Below are 18,949 nucleotides of genomic sequence, written 5' to 3' on the forward strand. Positions count from 1 at the left end.
GGAATTGCAGCGATCCCCTCTGGAGGATCTCTCATTTACGGGGTTTGTCAAGGCCATGGCCGAGTCCGTCCCCTTCCAGCTGTTGGTGGAGCAGAACTCGACACCCAATGCTTGAGATCCTGCAGTTCACGGATGCACCGAAAGAAGTTGTGGCGGTGCCCCTCCACAAGGTTTTCAAAGACCTGGTAACCCGCTTTTGGAAGCATCCAGTCTCTATGCAACCAGTCAACAAAAAGACGGAAGCAGTGTATCTGGTACAACCTGTCACTGGGTTTGACCGCTGCCAACTCCCACACTAGATGCCTTAGGTCAACGGGTATTTGAGTGCCATGCTCATTGCCCGCATAACATATTATCAGATTTACATGGGGCAGTATTCTCGAAACTTGTGGAAACATGCTCAGGAGTTCGCTGAGCACCTTCCTCAGCAGTATCGGGAAGAGTCTTGGAGTAATCATAAACACTGATTTATCCACCCAGAGGGATTATACTTTTTTCTCGAACCCCCATAACCTATACACTAGGATAGACTATGTTTTTGTGGATAGGGGAGTGATCCAAAATGTGCGCAAAGGGGTTATAGAGTCGATCACGTGGTCCGATCATGCTCCGGTGTGGGCTGAGCTGACTTTCCCTAATTATGACAAAGGCCAACGCTTTTGGCGCCTAAACGATAGCTTACTTGACAGTGACTCCTTTGTGGATCAATGTCGGCGGGAACTTACAGATTACAGTTCTCATAACCTTCACCCTGACATCTCGCCCATCACTTACTGGGACTGTTTAAAGGCAGTGCTTAGGGGGACTTTTATAGCTCGGGCCTCTTGGGTTAAAAAGGAGACCCAGCGGGAACGTTCGCTCCTGACTGCCAAATTATTGGACTTAGAACAGCGCCACAAGCAAACCCCCACTGAAGTGCTCCGTTTGGCCTTAGCTGACTACCGATCGCAACTTGGGGCGCTGGATGCGGCCAAAATTGCGCATGAGCTGGAGCAAACGGAACAAGTATACTTTGAAGGGGGCAATAAAGCGGGGAAGTTGCTTGCGCATAAGTTGAGAGCCAAACGCTTACAAAACACTATTACTAAAATTGTAGGTGCTCATGGTGCACCACTTACCTCCAATGATGCGATCCGTGACTGCTTTTTACAATTTTATTCTGCACTGTATTCCCATAACCACTCTATAGAGTTCAGGGACATACAATCCTTTTTACAGGACACTCCCTTATCCCAGTTATCAGAGTCCGCCAGGGATACGCTAGACAAGGATATCTCAGAATCTGAGGTGTTATTTGCCATTAAGCAACTTAAGGCTGGCAAGTCCCCGGGGCTGGATGGGTTTACTGCCCGGTTTTATCAATGCTTTGCCGGTGATTTACTTACCCCACTTACGGCCATGTTTAATGCCTTGCGACACGAGGGGGTTTTGAATCCTAATTCTAATGTGGCGGGTATAACGATCATTGCAAAGCCGGGACGGGACCCTACCAAGTGTGGCTCTTATAGGCCCATCTCATTGCTGAACATAGACCTCAAGCTTCTGGCTAAAATTCTGGCTAACAGGCTTAACGGTTATGTAGCACAACTCATTCACCCGGATCAGGCCGGTTTTATCCCTGGTCGCATGGCGTCCGATAATGTGCGGAAGTTGTTGGATTCCCTCTGGTGGGTTAAGCGCCATCATATCCCCTTTCTTTTTATGGCTATGGATGCGGAAAAGGCCTTTGATTTGGTTCACTGGCCTTTTTTATTTCAAGTCTTGCATACCATGGGTTTTGGGCCTTTTTTCATTACCTGGATTCAGAAATTATATGATAAACCGAGGGCCTGCATTAAGGTAAATGGGGGCTATTCCCCGTTCTTTATTGTTGAGCGGGGCACCCGCCAAGGTTGCCCGCTCTCTCCATTACTATTTGCCCTATTTATAGAACCTTTGGCCCAACGGATCCGGTTGTCAAGGGACGTGATGGGCATTAGTGTGGGGTCATATTCCTCCAAGTTGGCGATGTTTGCTGATGATGTCATTCTGACCCTTGCGGACCCTCAGCAATCGTTGCCAGCCGTGGTAGAGATTATTAAAACCTTCAGTCAAGTGTCTGGCTACTCCATTAATTGGGACAAAACCGAAATCCTTAATATTACGTTACCGGAGGACCAGGCACGGGATCTGAAAGCCCGTTTTGCTTTTAAATGGGCAAAGGAGAAAATTAAATACCTAGGTATATTTATAGGGGCTCATTCTGATGTTTTTAGGCTTAACTATCCACCTCTTCTCGCTAAATTGTACAGGGAAATGGAGGAGTGGAATCGATACCACATTTCGTGGCTGGGACGAATTGCTACTTTTAAAATGAACATCCTGCCCCGGATTGGATACCTTTTCCAGACCATTCCTTGCGTCATACCAACTGCACTGCTTCTCAAGTGGCAACGCAGGATTATGAAATTCCTGTGGCAGGGGAAGCACCCCAGGGTGGCCCAGAAAGTATTGTTTCAACCTCGGGTGCGGGGGGGCCTTGCAGTGCCTAACTTATTACGATATTATGTTGCGGCTCAATTACGAGCTGTTGTTGATTGGCACAGAACCACCGCCCGCAAACCTTGGGCGATTCTGGAGCAGGAACTTATCGGGCCACACCTGCTGACTAATATCCTCTGGCAACCTCCTAGCTCTGGGCCCAAATTGGAAGGCCTACCGGACACGATTCAGTGTACCTTACACCTTTGGTATAAATGGAAGCCCCAGGTGGTGGGGTCCAAGGTGGGGTCGGTCCTTTTTTCCCCCTTTCACTCTGGGTCATTCTTAGGGGGTACAGCTCCGCAGGTCTTTGCAGATTGGTTGGCTAAGGGTCTTTATAATTATAGTCACTTCTGGGAGCACTCCTCGTGGGTGACGTTCTCCACTCTCCAGGCCCGGCATGACTTACCTCAGGGGGATTTCTATCGCTACCTCCAACTAATGAGTTACGCAAGAGCGACCCATATTTCCCGGGATTTACTCCAGCCAATTGGTCTCTTTGAGAATTTCTGCCGAGCGGCTGACAAAGTACAGCACTTAATGTCCAAAATTTATAAGCTGCTCCTTCAGGGTATGGGCACGCGCCCAACATTCCTGTCCGCCTGGGAGGCTGATCTGGGGTCCCCGCAGGGTGACGACTTTTGGGACACTATCTTTACAGTGGGGTGTAAGGGTCTTATCTCAGCCTCCTACTTGGAAAATAGTTTCAAACTCCTCTATCGGTGGCATTATACCCCCGCTAAACTCCATAAAATTTATTCCACGGCCTCGGATCGGTGCTGGAGGGGTTGTGGGGAGCGAGGTTCCTTTTATCATATGTGGTGGGAGTGTGCTGCTGTTTCCCAGTTTTGGCAGGGACTGGCTGTGTGGCTTTCAGACATATTGCATGTTTCTATTACTCTAACCCCCATAGTTGCCCTGCTTAACTCAGACTATCCACAGCTCGACACGGCCTTACAGCGTTTTGTTAGATTGGTGGTCACCTCTGCTCGATGTGAGATAGCTTTACACTGGAAGTCTCAGGGTGTACCTACATTATTGCAGGTTCAGTCACGGGTGGCAAAGGTTTGTACCCTTAGTAAGATTACGGCGCACCGTCGGAAACAAATAGGGGCCTTTCAGCGTACCTGGTCTTTATACCTAACATGGCAACAACAACAGAAGAAGATATGATTTCCTTTTATGTCTGATTTTCTCTTATGCTATTTGTTCATACTACCTTTGCAGGAGCTCCCAGGGATGGTAGGGGAGAAGGGTGGGGGGTGAGGGGAACAGAAGGGGGGGATATGTTTACACAATAACTGAGAAAAGCAGAGAATCTGTTGTAAGTCTTTATTGCATCTATTCTACTGTCAATTTTGTTATTGTACATGCTTCACAGATACTGTATGGTTTTGTATTGTCGGTATTATCTTTCTCTAATAAACCTTAAATTTCAAAAAAAAACACTGATTTATCCATGAAACAGCAGATCTCTTCTCTAACAAATCTTTCTACAAACTTCAACTCTTAAAGCGTCTTCGCCCACTTTTGTTTCATCGTGATTTCAGATCTGTTCTTCAATCTTTAATTTTCTCTGGCTTAGACTACTGAAATGCTCTCTACTTAGGCCTGCCCGACTCTTCTATACATTCATTGCAATTAGTTCAAAATAGTGCAGCACGTTTATTATCAGGCATCTCCATTCGTAATCATATTACTCCCATTCTATATTCTTTTCACTGGTTGCCCATAAAATACAGGATAAAATATAAAGTACTCTCAATCATTCACAGCTTAATTCATAACCCCTCTTCCACTTGGCTTTCCACATTACTCCGCATTTACAAACCCACCCGGCACTTAATACCGCTTTCCCAAAACCTTTTAGATATGCCATCTCCACGACAGGCCAGATTAGACATCACTAGAAAGAGGTCATTCTCCGTAGCAGGACCATCCCTTTGGAACTCTCTACCCAATCCCCTTCGCCTTATATCAAATCCTCACCACTTCAAAAAGTATTTAAAAACATGTCTTTTTCAACTCGCATTTAATATTCCATCACAACATTCTTCTACCAAAAATCCATCTCTCACTACCACAATCCCATCCACCTGACATCCACTCCCAGATTCCATATTCTCATCACGGTACAGTCACCTCTTTTCTTTTTCTTTCATTTTATAAAAACAATTTTGTTTTCGCTAGTATTTATCTAGCTATTATTTTTTATGTACATTTTATTCTTAATTTTATTTTCTTTGTTTTTATTTATATTTGTAAACCGTTTTGACAAAACTCTATTTGAAAAGCGGTATATAAATACTTTTAAATAAATAAATAAAAGTTTGTGTGGTTCAGCAGGGCCTCGAATGTGACACACTAAGACTACGCGGCTACGACATGTTTGAAACAGCTATGAGGTCGGCTGCATAGGCATTGGGGTCCGGCGCACAGCTTGGCTACGGGCATCTGACTTGCGTCCAGAGTTCCAGGACCGTCTAGCAGACCTGCCCTGTACTGGGGAGAACCTGTTTGGCGACTGGATCAAGGAGCCTGTGGCTCAGCTGAAGGACTATCAAGAGACCTTTCAACAATAGTCGGCTAGTACTTCCGACACCCAGCCTGCTAGGAAGCCTACTTGGTCATACCCGAAGCGCCTTTTTTCTGGCCCCGCAGGTATCATCCTCCTGCCTCATGGTCTAGGCCTCAGCGGCCAGTGGGGAAAACCAGGCAAAGGCAATCTCTGCCCCCTCGGGCACCCTCGGTCCCACCGCAAAACCCCACCACCAGTTTTTGACTGGCAGTGAGGGAGCCAGAGCCAGCTGTGGAACTCTGGCCCCCCCCAGTTGGGGGCCGTCTTCAACTCTTTGTGGACCATTGGAGTTCGATGACGTCTGATCACTGGGTCCTATCCATCGTCCACCAGGCTTCATTTCCAGTGACTTCCACCCAGCTCCCCACCAGCTCCAGGATGGGGAGCAGTAGGGAACGATCAAATACTTCAGGCAGAACTCGCGGCCCTCCTTTCTGCACAGGCGGTTGAGCTGGTGCCCACCAGCGAGCAGGGCACAGGGTTCTACTCCCAGTATTTTCTTATTCCCAAGAAAATGGGAGGTCTCTGGCCCATTTTGGACATGAGAGCCCTTAACCAGTTCTTGGAGAGAGAAATTCAAAATGGTCTTGTTGGACACTCTAATCCCCCTTCTCAAGGAGGACGACTGGCTCTGCTCCCTCAATCTGCAAGATGCATATGCCCATATCCCCATTTTCCATGGGGATCGGCAGTACCTTCGTTTTCAGGTGGGCCAGCAGCATTACCAATGCTGTGTCTTGCCCTTCAGTCTGGCCTCTACCCCCTGGGTTTTTACCAATTGTCTGGTGGTTATAGGGGCCCATCTTCGTATTTCCCTACCTCAACAAATGGCTCATCAAGGGCAGCTCGATCCAGGGGGCTCACGATAGACACGCTGGAAACCTTGGGATTCTTGATCAACTACCCCAAGTCCCATCTTCAGCCAGCCAGCCAACTGGACTTCATTGAGGCACACTTTGATAATGTCCAGAATAAGGCCTACCACCTCAGGGCAGAGACCTTGGCGGCTCTTGCACGTCTTATTTCTGGCCACATCCAGGTCTCTGCTTGGCCATGTGGTGGTTTGCTCGACTACACATGCACAGTGGACATTGTGTACGCAGTGGTGTCAGGCGTCCCAGCACCTACATGCCCCCATTGTGATCACAGACGAACTGCGTCATACTCTTCTCTGGACTGTCCCCGAGAATCTACTACGGGGGTTCCTGTTCCAAGTGGCTCCCCCCCCTCCCCCCCCCCCCCCCCCAAGGTATCATGCTCACCACCGATGCTTCTCAGACGGGGTGGGGAGTGCATGTCCTAGGGCATCGCAAGCAAGGGTTCTGGTCACCTCAGGGAAAGGAGGTTTGAAATCAACCCGGAGCTGAGGGCGGTTCGTTATGTCCTACGGATATTCCAGGAACTTCTAGCGAACAAGATAATCCTGGTGCACACAGACAGGTAGCCATGTGGTACCTGAACAAACAGGGAGGAATTGGGTCATTCCCTCTGCCAGGAGGCAGTCCTGGTTTGGACGTGGGCCATCGCCAACGGTATAACTCTCCGGGCGGTGTACCTGTCGGAGGTGGACACCACCCTGGCCGATGTCCTGAGTCGGACTTTCAGGCCACATGAGTGGGTCCCCCAAGCAGGAGGTGGCGAATCACCTTTTCAGCCGCTGGGGGACCCTGGAAGTGGACCTGTTCACCTCCCTGGAGAACAGGAAAGTACGCCGCTTTTGCTCCCTCGACAGGAGGGGCAAGGGGTTGCTGGCAGTCGCATTCTCTACTGGGGGACGGGCTTGTTGTATGCTTCCCCTCCCCTCATCTCCGAGATACTGCAGAAGTTGCAGCAGGATCAGGGCTCAGTGATCCTAATCACTCCCTTGTAGCCCCACCAGGTCTGGTACCCGACCTTTTGGGAACTCGCGGTGCATTCCCCAATCTTACTGGGAATGGCTCCAGACTTGATCACACAGGACCAGAGCAGGCTCCGCCATCCCAACACCTGGTCCCCTAGCTCTCACAGTGTGGATGTTGACCGGCTGACTGTTGAGGCCCTCGGCCTACCGGCGGAGGTATTTATTTAATTTATTTATTTATTTAAAGTCTCTTTTATACCGATGACCGTTCACACATCGCATCGGTTTACAGTGAAACAGTAACAGTTGGACGGAAACCCTTACATATAACTTTGCAAAACAGAGTAACTTATGGGCAGGGCCCTAACAAGTAACTGAGTAAAAAAAGGCTAAAACAGGGAAAGGGTATAGAGCTGACTATGTCGGGCAGAGTCCATGAGGTTAATAGATAGATACAGCAAAATCACTATATATGTATAAATCAAAACTATATACAATAGATAGAGACATAAATAGCCGAGTCAAAGGTACCAAATCGATAGGCATAAGACAGATTCCAATGGGTCGATTCATTAGTCATGTAGCAAATTCTTAGTTAGTCGAATTTTAGTTAGTCAGAGGGTTTATGTAATGGATGGTGATATGTGGTAAGCTTGCTGGAAGAGCCATGTTTTCAGTTTTTTTTTGAAGGTGGGTGTGTATGTTTCCAGGCGTATATCCAGAGGCAGGGAGTTCCATATAGAAGGGCCGGCTAGAGAGAAAGCTCTACTTATGGTGGAAGATAATTTAAAAGATTTGATAGGTTGGGGGCGTAGGGTTCCTTGGAGGGCTGTACGTGTGGGTCTATTCGAGGTACGGGGGAGGAGAGGGGGGTTAATCCTGTTAAGGTTAGAGTTCAGCAGACTTTTGTGGATGATAGAAAGGGCTTTATAGCGAATTCGAGAGTGTATGGGGAGCCAATGGAGTTCTATAAGTGTAGGGGTGATGTGATCTCTTTTTTTTGAATTTGATAGAATCCTAGCGGCAGCGTTTTGTAATAGTTGTAAGGGTTTGGTATGGATAGCGGGAATGCCTAGCAAGAGTGCATTGCAATAGTCTACCTTAGATAAAATGATAGACTGGAGTACAGTGCGGAAATCAGAAAAGTGAAGCATTGGTCTCAGTTTTTTTATGGTTTGGAGCTTAAAATAGCATTCCTTGATGATGGATTTAATGAAGGGTTTGAAGGTAAGATGGTTATCAATAAGCACCCCAAGGTTGCGAACGTGTGATGGGAAAGATGTGGAAGAGTAAGCAGGTGGGATGTCTGGGAGCGGTGGTCTGTTTGATATGATTAAGAGTTCAGTCTTGCTGGGATTTAAAGCTAGTTGCATATCATTTAGTAAGTTGTTGATAGAGGAGAGACAGGATTCCCATTTAAGAAGAGCATTATGGAGAGAATCAGAGAAAGGGAAAATGAGTTGCACATCGTCCGCATAAATGAAATGCTTGATGTGGAGTTTAGTGAGGAGGGTAGTGAGGGGGAGCATGTATATATTAAAGAGGGTGGAGGAGAGGGAGGAACCTTGGGGAACACCTTGGGGCAGACTAATGGGGTCAGATTCATTGTTATCAACTAATACAGTGAAAAGGCGGTCCTGGAGATATGATCGTATCCAGGATAGGGCATTGCCAGTGATCCCGATACTCCTGAGGATGTTGAGGAGGACATCGTGATTGACTGTGTCGAATGCTGCTGAGATGTCAAGCATGGCTATCAGATAGGAAGAACCTGAGTCAGTTCCTCTAATGAGGGTATCATGTAGGGAGAGTAGCAGGGTTTCAGTACTTAAGTGCTTTCTGAAACCGTGCTGTGTAGAAGGGAGAATATTGTTTTGTTCCAGGTGATCGGAGAGACGTGCGTTGACTATTTTTTCAAGGACTTTAGCTAGAAGGGGTAGGTTAGAGACAGGTCTGTAATTAGATAATGTGTCAGGGTCAAGATTAGGTTTTTTGAGTAGTGGTTTCACTACTGCTTGTTTTAGAAAATTAAGGACTGTGCCATGCTCTAAAGAACAATTAAAGATATTTGAGAGAGGTTTGGCAATCACCTCGGGGATGGCTAGCAGGAGTTTAGTGGGGATGGTTTCGGAGGGATGGGATGAAGGTTTTAATTTTTTAAGAATGTTTTGTACTTCAAGAGAGGATGAGGGGTCAAAACATGAGAGGGGGACCAGAGAGTTTATGGTGGGCTCTGTTCTTCTAGAGCCTCTGTTCTTCTAGAGTCTAAGAAACCTTCTAGAGTCTAAGAAACCTTCTAAGAAACCTTCCACCAGAAAGTCCTACAACCTGAAGTGGAAACTGTTCTCCTGGTGTGAAGGTCACAGCTTATACCCTTTCACCTGCTCCCCCTCAGCTCTTCTGACCTACTTGTTCCTCTCGAAGTCTGACCTACAGACTGCCTCTGTGAGGGTACACCTAAGAACCTTAGGAGCATACCATCGGGATGTGGATGGTTCTATCTCTTGCCATCCGCTGATGGGGCATTTCATGAGGGGTCTCCTTAATCTCAAACCTCTTACTTGTCCCCCAGCGGTTTCCTGGGATCTGAACATGTTTCTCTCACAGCTCATAAAACCCCCGTTTGAGCTGTTCTGCTCCTGTGACCTAAAGTACCTTTCCTGGAAAGTGCTTTTCTTAGTTGTAGTCTCATCAGCTCGCAGGGTGAGTGAGCTGCAGGCACTGCCTTAAATGAAGTTCTGTCATGACAGGGTGGTACTCCGTATACATCCTAAGTTCCTACCCAAAGTGGTGTCAGAGTTCCATCTTAACCAGTCCATCGTATTGCCATCTTTTTTCCTGAGGCCCCACGCTCTTCGAGGTGAACGTGCCCTCCATACCTTGGAATATAAGAGAGCACTCGCCTTCTACCTGGAACAGACGGCGCCCCATCACAGTTCCACTCAGCGATTCATTTTGTTTGACAGAAATAGGTTGGGTATCTCTGTTTCTAAACAGGCGCTGTCCCACTGGCTGGCTGAATGCATTGCCTTCTGCTTTATGCAGGCAGGGCTTCAGCTTCCTGGCCCTGTTCGGGTTCACTCCATCTAGGCAATGTCAGTTTCAGTAGCGTACCTACAGGCGATTCCTATTCATGAGATCTGCAGAGCGGCAACTTGGAGTTCACTCCATACTTTTGCCTCTCATTACTGCCTAGACAAGGATGGATGACAGGACTCCCATTTGGGGCAATCCGTCCTACAGAACCTTTCAGCCATGAACCCAACTCTCCCACCATGGCTCCCCTCTTGGGTGACGACCTGCTTATCTAGTCACCATTGGATGGAGTCTGGCCCGGAAGTTTGATCTCAAAGATTCTACAGCTTTCAAACATGCCCTATTGAACATGTGCAGCTGTAGTTATCACAGCTAACCTCTAGACAGTTCCACACTCTTACACACCCCATGGAGCCATGTGGTCTTGGTATTCAGCTTTGCTCTCTCCTCATAGTTTTTATTGTGGTTTATTTTGGAGCTGCAGTTGTGGGTTGTTTTTCTTTTCCTTATGGTAGTTTTTATTTTATTTTCTCTTCTTTTCAACTTTCTGCCAGCTGCATGGTGGGCCTTAGTCACTATGCAGCCTGGCAGAGTCTAATTCTATTCCTTAAATACAATATTTATTTATCTTCAGTTTAGTTTGTGTCCTTTCCTTGCTCAACTATTTTTGTGCCTTTGTCTGGGCTGGCAGGACTTACAGAAGGCAGTCTGTGTGTGATCCATGTAGGCCGCTGAGCCTGGGGACTTGCCTGAGTTCTACATGGGCATAAGTTTCGTGTCATTTCACCGATCAATCAGCATTGATGGCGGTATGGACAGTGAAGGGTTCAAAGACCACACTGTTCCTGTGGGAGAGAGAGCTCGCCCCACATTGAGGAACTAATCTCCACGAGCAGGAGCCCTGGATAACATAGCCTCCTGGCAGTGCAGTCTCCTTGTAAGAGCAGGGGAGTAGGAGCCTGGGCAAGCAATGTTACTGCTGCACCTTCAGTGTCATGTCCGTTAATGGTTGCCCATGCACAACCATGCCAGCACTCCGATGGTCTGACGTGTTGATATCTGCACTGCCATCGAGCACCATGGTCAGCCTCAATGCCATCAAAGTGTGTGGACTGCCCTTGATGCTGTAAGGGCCATTGAACGCCATAAATGCTGTTGATTGCCATGGCTAGGGGCGGGAGACCTTCCATGCCATAAGCATTAGCAAGTGCCATCGTGCACCATTGACTCCCATCAAGCGCCATGGGCATTTGATGCACCGGAGGAATGGCATCAACCAGAGTGTCATCGAGTGCCATGGGCCTCAAAGTGGCAGCGTAACAGCACCAACCTCGAGCATCGCAATCCTGACCATATCCAGGACCAGGAATGCCATTGAGCACCATGGTCACTCTCAATGCCTTCAGAGCCGCCATCGAGGTGTGGGACTGCTCTCAAGGCCATCAAGCGCCATAACAACTATCGGGCATGTTTACCAGTGATGCCATTCATGGGTGATGTTGACACTGTCAAGCATCATTGCTTTCAGGGAGCACCAGGATCAATATTGAGTGCCTGGTCGCTCTCAAAGTCCTTGACCCCTGGGGCACAGGGTCCTGAGAGCTCTTGAGCGCCATGGAAGCCCTTGTCCACAAGAGCTTCAAGCATCCAGGGTGCACCATGGCCCGGTGCTGATGAACCACCTTTGCGTAGTTCAGAAGTGCCATCAGTGGTGTAAGGCCATCTGGTGCCATGGGAGCTGACAGGCTCGGGTGCCTGGAGCCGCTGTATAGCTCCAAGGTGCGGCTTCAAACACCATCAATGCTACTAAGCGCCAGAGTTGCTGTTGAGGCAAACTTCTGCCATAGGCACTGGCACAGAGACCATTGAGCCTGTAGCATCGAAGCCCTCAGGCACATAGTTGAGCAGAGGGGAATTAAGGATGCAAGCCATCATCTGTTCCTTTGGTTTCTGATGTGGCATGTCTGTGGCGAATTTGTCCCATAGATCTTCAGTCTTCTGGCACTACAAGCATTATTAATACCCCTGAACCATCGATGCCTTTGGACACCAGTCTTCTCCTTCAATGCCGCTGTGTATACCATGGATGCCACCCGGCTATCTATCGGCACCTGGGGCATCCCTTGACGTCTGTCCTGGTCAGATCTGTCTGGTACTTTGGCAGGTAAGGTTAGCCATAGACTTTGTTGCTGTTACTGTTTCTTCTTCCAAATGTTGCTTGGGGTTTTCTGCCCATTGTGCCTATCAGCCAATCATTGGGCACACTTCTGCAATGGCATTCTGTCCTTCAGATGCATTTTCTTTCTGGAGGGCTTTCTGGCCCCAGTTGTTTTTTCGGTTGTTTTGTAACACCGAAGGAAACTGTGTGGTCTTCGTCTAAGAGTTCTTCTCTTGGTTGATTCTCTAGGCCTTTTCCTGTAAGCAGGAGGATCTAGACTGCTGCCTTAAGCACGTCTGCCACGATTTGGGATATTTGTGTCTGGCTATTTTATGGCTTCTATTGAAGAACCGAGCTCTTTTCCCATCTAGACCCATTTTTTGGGTTGGCTTCCCCACAGGCAAATGGGAGAAAGGTGGTGCTTTCAGCTCTGTGGGGTTCCCCGCTTTGTTCTGTTTTGAGCATCCTTTAGCTATGGATTCACCCAAGTGTGAGTCTGCCATCCTGCTTGTCCTCAGAGAAAGCAGAGTTGCTTACTTGTAACAGGTTTTCTCTGAGGACAGCAGGATGTCAGTCCTCACAAAACCCACCCACCTCACCTGGGTGTTTTCTTCATGTATTAGCTATATCATGGACTGAGGGACTCTGCCTAGGGAGCAGAATGATAACTAGAGCTGCATATGCCCAGTAAGTCATGTTGGAAAGTTCCAGAATCTGAGATCAGAGATCTGGGCCGGGCTCTATCTGATGTCACCCATGTGTGAGGACTGACATCCTGCTGTCCTCAGAGAACACCTGTTACAGGTAAGCAACTCTGCTTTATATCCTTGAATTGAGGAACTTCTTATTGTTAAAATTTTTGAAACATGAAAAGGTGAATTTTCATTCTGTCCTGTTTTTTGGTTTTTTTTTTTCTCCAAAGGGCGTCCGATGGTAATTTCTAGTGGCATGCAGTCAATGGAAACCATGCGACGTGTTTACCAAGTTGTTAAAACTGGTAATCCAAACTTCTGTATTCTCCAGTGTACTAGTGCCTACCCTCTTTTGCCAGAGGATGTCAATCTCCGTGTATTAAAGGTCAGTATCTTGGCCTTGCTATAGGATCCAGATGACAAATTTATGCTAGAATTAGTGGCTAAGTTATTATAGTAGCTGTTAATTTTAGCCGAAAAGGTCAAAGAAATTCCTTCAGTGGGGACCCATCAAGGGCTAGAAAGCAACTTAGAGGGAAAAATGTAATAAATAGTTCCATGTGAGTAAATTAGAATTATTTGTCTATAATCACTAGGTCCTCACTCATACTGTGATAAGCCACTGTTTTAAAAATAGTTGTGATGTGCCATGCAGGATATGTAAAGACTTTTTAAAGTTTGGCTTCAAACCAGATCAAAGTATTCATGAAAAAGTAGAGCACTCAGTAATGCTACCATATTGAGGATAGCCATGACACAAGTGGAATGCATATTGCTGCTATGACACCATGATATACATAGGGGTACATTTTTTTAAAAAGCGCGCGAGCATACTTTTGTTCGCACAACTGGCGCGAACAAAAGTACACCGGATTTTAAAAGCTCCGTGCGTATCTTTTAAAATCTGGGGTCGGCGCGCGCAAGGCTGTGCAAAATCGGCAGCCTGCACGCGCCGAGCCGCACAGCCTGCCTCGTTCCCTCAGAGGCCGCTCCGAAATCGGAGCGGCCTCGGAGGGAACTTTTTTTTTGTCCCGTCCCCCCCCCCCCCCCCCCCGGCCCTACCTAAATCCCCCCCCCCCACCTTGTTCGATGGAATTACGCCTGCCGGCTGGCCAGGCCCCAACACAGGCCACTGTGTTGGGGCACTCGGCCACGACCCGGACTGCCCCGAACTGCAGACACGCCCCCGGACCGCAGACACCCCCCCCCCCCCCCGGAACACCCATTTTAGCAAGCCCCGGGACTTACACGCGTCCCGGGGCTTTGCACGCGCCAGCAGCCTATGCAAAATAGGCGCGCGAGTAAATCCGGTAGGATTTACGTGCGCAGGGCTTTTAAAATCTACCCCATAGTGTTCTAGTGGAGGAGTAGCCTAGTGGTTAGAACAGCAGGCAGCAAACCAGGGAAGGCAAGATTCAAATTCTACTGATGTTCCTTGTCACTTTACCAAGTCTCTTCCCGCTCCATTGCCTCAGGTACAAACTTAGGGGGGGTAGTTTTCAAAAGGATTTGCATCTTTTAAACTGAGTTTTATACATGTAAATGGGCTTTTGGAAATTGCTACAATATATGCTATTGAATTGTTAATAGGATTTATGCATGTAATACCACTTTAAGCAAGTAAATGGACTTTTGAAAATTGCTGCAATGTATGCTACTTTATATGCGTAAATTATTTTGAAAATTACCCTTTTATAGGTGTATTTTAAAAGCCTGGCGCCCACTAAAATTGGGAGATGTGCTCGCACCGAATTTTAAAAGCCACCCATATGTGCACATTGGTCCTACCTCGCACACAGCTCCCTCAATTTCAAAAAGGGGTGTGGGCGTTTTGATTCATGGCCATGAGATGTCTGCATAAATACTTACACATCTTGGCATGCACCTAGGTTCACTGCCGCGTAAGTTTACTTCTGCTATAAAGTGAGGAATAAGTTTTAAAAAAGAAAAGAAAAAACAGCCATTTTGGAGGAGTTTAAAGGGTCTGGGGTAACTGGGGGAAATACAGGCTATTAAACCAGAGGGGTTTGGAGGACCTAGCTCAACACTGGATGAACTGGTGAAACTATTCATGATATGGATGTGCGCTGGTTTTAAAATACACTGACGCGGTAGAAATGGGATTTACGCTCCTAGGCACGCGCCCACTTTAAAATTAGGCACACATCAGTGAGCACTCAAGTTATTTAATAAGCTTTGCGCAAGATATAAAATTGCTGCATCCCTGGGTGTGTGCCGGTACGCATTCACCATGGTGCGTGGGCGCACTATCTTGAAAATCACAGTCCCTGATTGTAAGTCCTGCACACTTTTGTTAAGAATTTTCTGTTTTGTTTTTCTAACTCTTGTCGATTTTTTTGCATTTAAGTGTTGCTTTAAATGGAAATACGTTTAGTGGTAGTGTTGTAATTTTTACAGTTCATGATGCCATATGTCATGATATCTTAAATATCCATGATTTTGGCAGGCAGAATAATGTTTGTGTATATAGATAAAGATATCAGTAGAGAAATCCTTAAATCAGCTATTTTTGTATCAACTTATTCAGCAAAATGTTTATTAACACATGTTTCATAACAAATGGAGGAAATCAGTTTGTGAAAAGCAAATTTGTAAGAAGTATAGAACAAGAATGGGAAAAAAAATGAAAACAGAGTGAGAAGTGAAAAAGGTGTGTTCATAGTATATATCCACCCCCCCCCCCCCCCCCCAATTGTACAACAAAATAAAACAGCATAAAATCAGATGAACAATGACAGCATGTAGATTTATTCATAGACTCGATATGGCCAAGTTTCAGCTAATCACCTGCCTCAGGGTACAAACATTTATGTTCTTTACAATTGAGTCTTTATAAAAGGCGTTTGACAAAGTCCCTCATGAGAGGCTTCTGAGAAAACTAAAAGACATGGGATAGGAAGCAATGTCCTTTGTGGATTGCAAACTGGTTAAAAAACAGGAAACAGAGAGTAGGATTAAATGGTCAATCTATATTTGGACCAGTGCTTTTTAATATACCGTATTTATAAATGATCTGGAAAGGGACACGAGTGAGGTGAAAAAATTAGCGGATGACACAAAATTATGCAGAGTAATTAATCTCAAGCAGGTTGTGATAAATTGCAGGAGGACCTTATGAGACTGGAAGATTGGTTTTCCAAATGGCAGATGAAATTTAGCGTGGACAAGTGCAAGGTGATGCATATAGGGAAAAATAACCCATGCTGTAGTTACTCAGTTAGGTTCCATATTTGGCATTACCACCCAGGAAAAAAATCTAGCGTCATAGTGGATAATACATTGAAATCATCGGCTTAGTGTGCTGTGGTGGTCAGAAAAGCAAACTGTTAGGAATTATTAGGAAGGGAATAGCAAGCAAAACAATGGATGTCATAATGCCTCTGTATGGCTCCATGGTGAGACCACACCTTGAATACTGTGTGCAATTCTTGTCGCCATATCTGAAAAAAGATATAGCTGCATTGGAGAAAGTGTAGAGAAGGGTGACCAAAATAAGAGACATGGAATGGCGCCCCTATGAGGAAAGGCTAAATAAGTTAGGGCTGTTCAGTTTGGAGAAGAAATGACAGGGGTGGATACATAATCATGAAAGGACTTAAACAGGTTAATGTAAATTGGTTATTTATCCTCTCAGAGAATAGGACTAGGGGGCACTCCATAAAGTTAGCAAGTAGCTAATTTAAAACAAATTGAAGAAAATTCTTTTTCACTCAGCACACAGTTAAGCTCTGGAATTTATTGCCAGAGGATGTGGCTATAGTAGTTACTGTAACTGGGTTTAAAAAAGGTTTGGATAAGTTCCTAGAGGAAAAATCCATAAACAATTAATAAGCAATAGTAACTTGATATCTGTGTAATGTTTGGGTACTTGTTAGGTTCTTGTGACTTGGATTGGCCACTATTGGAAACAGGATGCTGGGTTTGATTGTCCCTTGGTCTGACACAGTATGGCATATCTTGTGTAAAGTACCTAAAATGACAAAGCTATAGAAATTAGTGAATAATGTGTTATTAAAAAAACAAAAAAAATTAAAATAATATCAACTGCACAAGAAATATAGAACAAACGAAATAATACCTCATGACTGGAGACCAGCAGCAAATATTGTTAATTGACTTTTTAATTGGAAACCTTTTCCCTATGTAATGAACACATGTTCCAAAAGGTATTGAAAAACTAAAAACTGAAAAAATGTAAAATTAAAAAAAAAACCTCAAAATGTAATCAATAGATATAAGTATTTAAATATTAAAAATAATTAGTAGAAACTAATTACAAACAGTATAAAAACTACCTTAGACCTATACATCAAATTGTACTGCAGTCAAACCCACAAATTCCCACTGGTTCGAAAGGGACAGAGGCCGCAATATACGGGATGCTATTGAATCCAAAAAGGTGTTCAGAAACTAAAAATTGAAAAAATATAAAATTTTAAAAATTGGTAATCAATAGATTAAGAAAATGTAAAAATTAAAAACAAATAAAAAAGTATATAAAAAATACCTTGTCTTTTGTATTAGTGTCCTGCAGCCAAGCCCACAAAAATCACAGAAGCCCCTATAGACCAGATGCTATTGCATCTAAAAACTCAAACATCTCTAAAGTAGTTTGAAACATAATCAATAAATGTATAAGCTCTATTAATGAACAAAATTATAGAAGTAATTAATATACGGTATCAATTACAAGTTATAAAAATTTAATACTAAAAAAGATAGTTTTATGATAAATTAATAAAACTTGATAATTTTTAAGAAAAGGGGGGGAATGGAGAGGCATCAACCAGATCTCATGCATGCCCCATTCATATCAGTACTGTATATATACTCATTAATAAAATATGCACTCACATAGCATCTACTAAGCACTTCTCATGTGCTTTCTTTATACTCTTCTTTATTGCAAAATATTGGAGTTAAACCAAAAAGGTGGCATATGAATGTTAAAATAAGTGACGTTAATTTACAGTGGAAAGAACAATTAAAGTGAAAAATAAACAGTTGCATAGGAAATATATTTAGGCCCGGATTTTCAAATCCCTAAGCGCACCGGTCCTGTTTTTAAAAGGCCCGGCGACGCGCATAAAGCCCCAGGACACGTCTTAAGTCCTGGGGCTTCGGGAAAGGGACGGAGCTAGAGGTCCCCAGCACAGTGGCCATTTTTTGCTTTGCCGAGGGATCGCGTGCCAGCAGGGTGCCGGCACGTGCAACCTGTGCCTGCCCCAAGGCAGGCGCAAATGGTAAATTAAAGGAATGGGGGGGTTAGAATAGGGCTAGGGGGAAGGGAAGTTCCCTCACAGGCCGCTCCTAAATTGGAGCGGCCTGGGAGGGAACGGGTGAAGGCCGCAGGTGTCTGCGTGCGCAAGATGCACTAGTGTGCACCCCCTTGCGCGCGCCAACCCCCGATTTCCTGTCGTGTAGCCAGATGGACTCAGAACAAGTGGGTATAGTGTGCTCGTGCTAGCAGTTGGAGACGGATCTGACGTCAGCACGGGTACATATACCCCCACAGGAAGTGAAGCTCTTCAGTAATTTCCGTCTCCAAAGCGGTTTGGAGAGCCTGCACGCTCGCTGAGCATGTTTCCAATCTACTTTCTATTTTCTACTTTCTACTTACTAAACTTCTACAGAACATCGAGCCCCGCACTCCTGCGGTGATACCATTCGGTCCCTCCCCCAGTTGAGTTTCCCGGGGTGATTTCCGTGATCCCTCGAAGGTTTAGGCCTCGGTCCGGTGGCCGAATCGCGGCAGGGACCAAGCCCCCGAGCAGGAAAGGCTTGGGTTGAGCCAAGAGGCGCCTTGGTCCCGGCGTGGACTTGGGAGGCAGCGGGTGCATTCCTCAAGCGCGGTGGTGAAGGTATTTCCCCTCTCCCCCCACAGCCGGAGATTGCCCGGGTTTCAGCCGGGAAGCGCCGAGGATCAGGTAAGGCGCACAACTTTTACTTTTGGTCTCCGAAGTTCGAGGATCGGCGGCGTTGCCTGTAGGCGGCACGCCGCGGAGGTTGCCATTTTGTTGGCCCTGTTCAGGTATTGAGCGCCCATGATAGGCGCCTGTATCGTATTGAGTGCTTCTTATTGAGCGTATATTGCATATGGTTGA

At 46.0% G+C, this 18,949-nt stretch overlaps 1 protein-coding gene across 1 annotated transcript in view; it reads left to right on the forward strand.

Annotated features, from left to right (window-relative positions):
• Positions 1–18,949, forward strand: part of LOC115092073 (sialic acid synthase-like) — a 221,561-nt gene that overhangs the window by 125,353 nt on the left and 77,259 nt on the right. The window contains exon 4 of the mRNA XM_029602571.1: positions 13,055–13,209. Within this exon, the coding sequence (XP_029458431.1) occupies positions 13,055–13,209 (155 nt within the window). The remainder of the gene's footprint in view (positions 1–13,054; positions 13,210–18,949) is intronic.

This window comes from Rhinatrema bivittatum, chromosome 1 (genome assembly GCF_901001135.1).
Source record: "Rhinatrema bivittatum chromosome 1, aRhiBiv1.1, whole genome shotgun sequence".
NCBI classification, from domain to species: Eukaryota; Metazoa; Chordata; class Amphibia; order Gymnophiona; family Rhinatrematidae; genus Rhinatrema; species Rhinatrema bivittatum.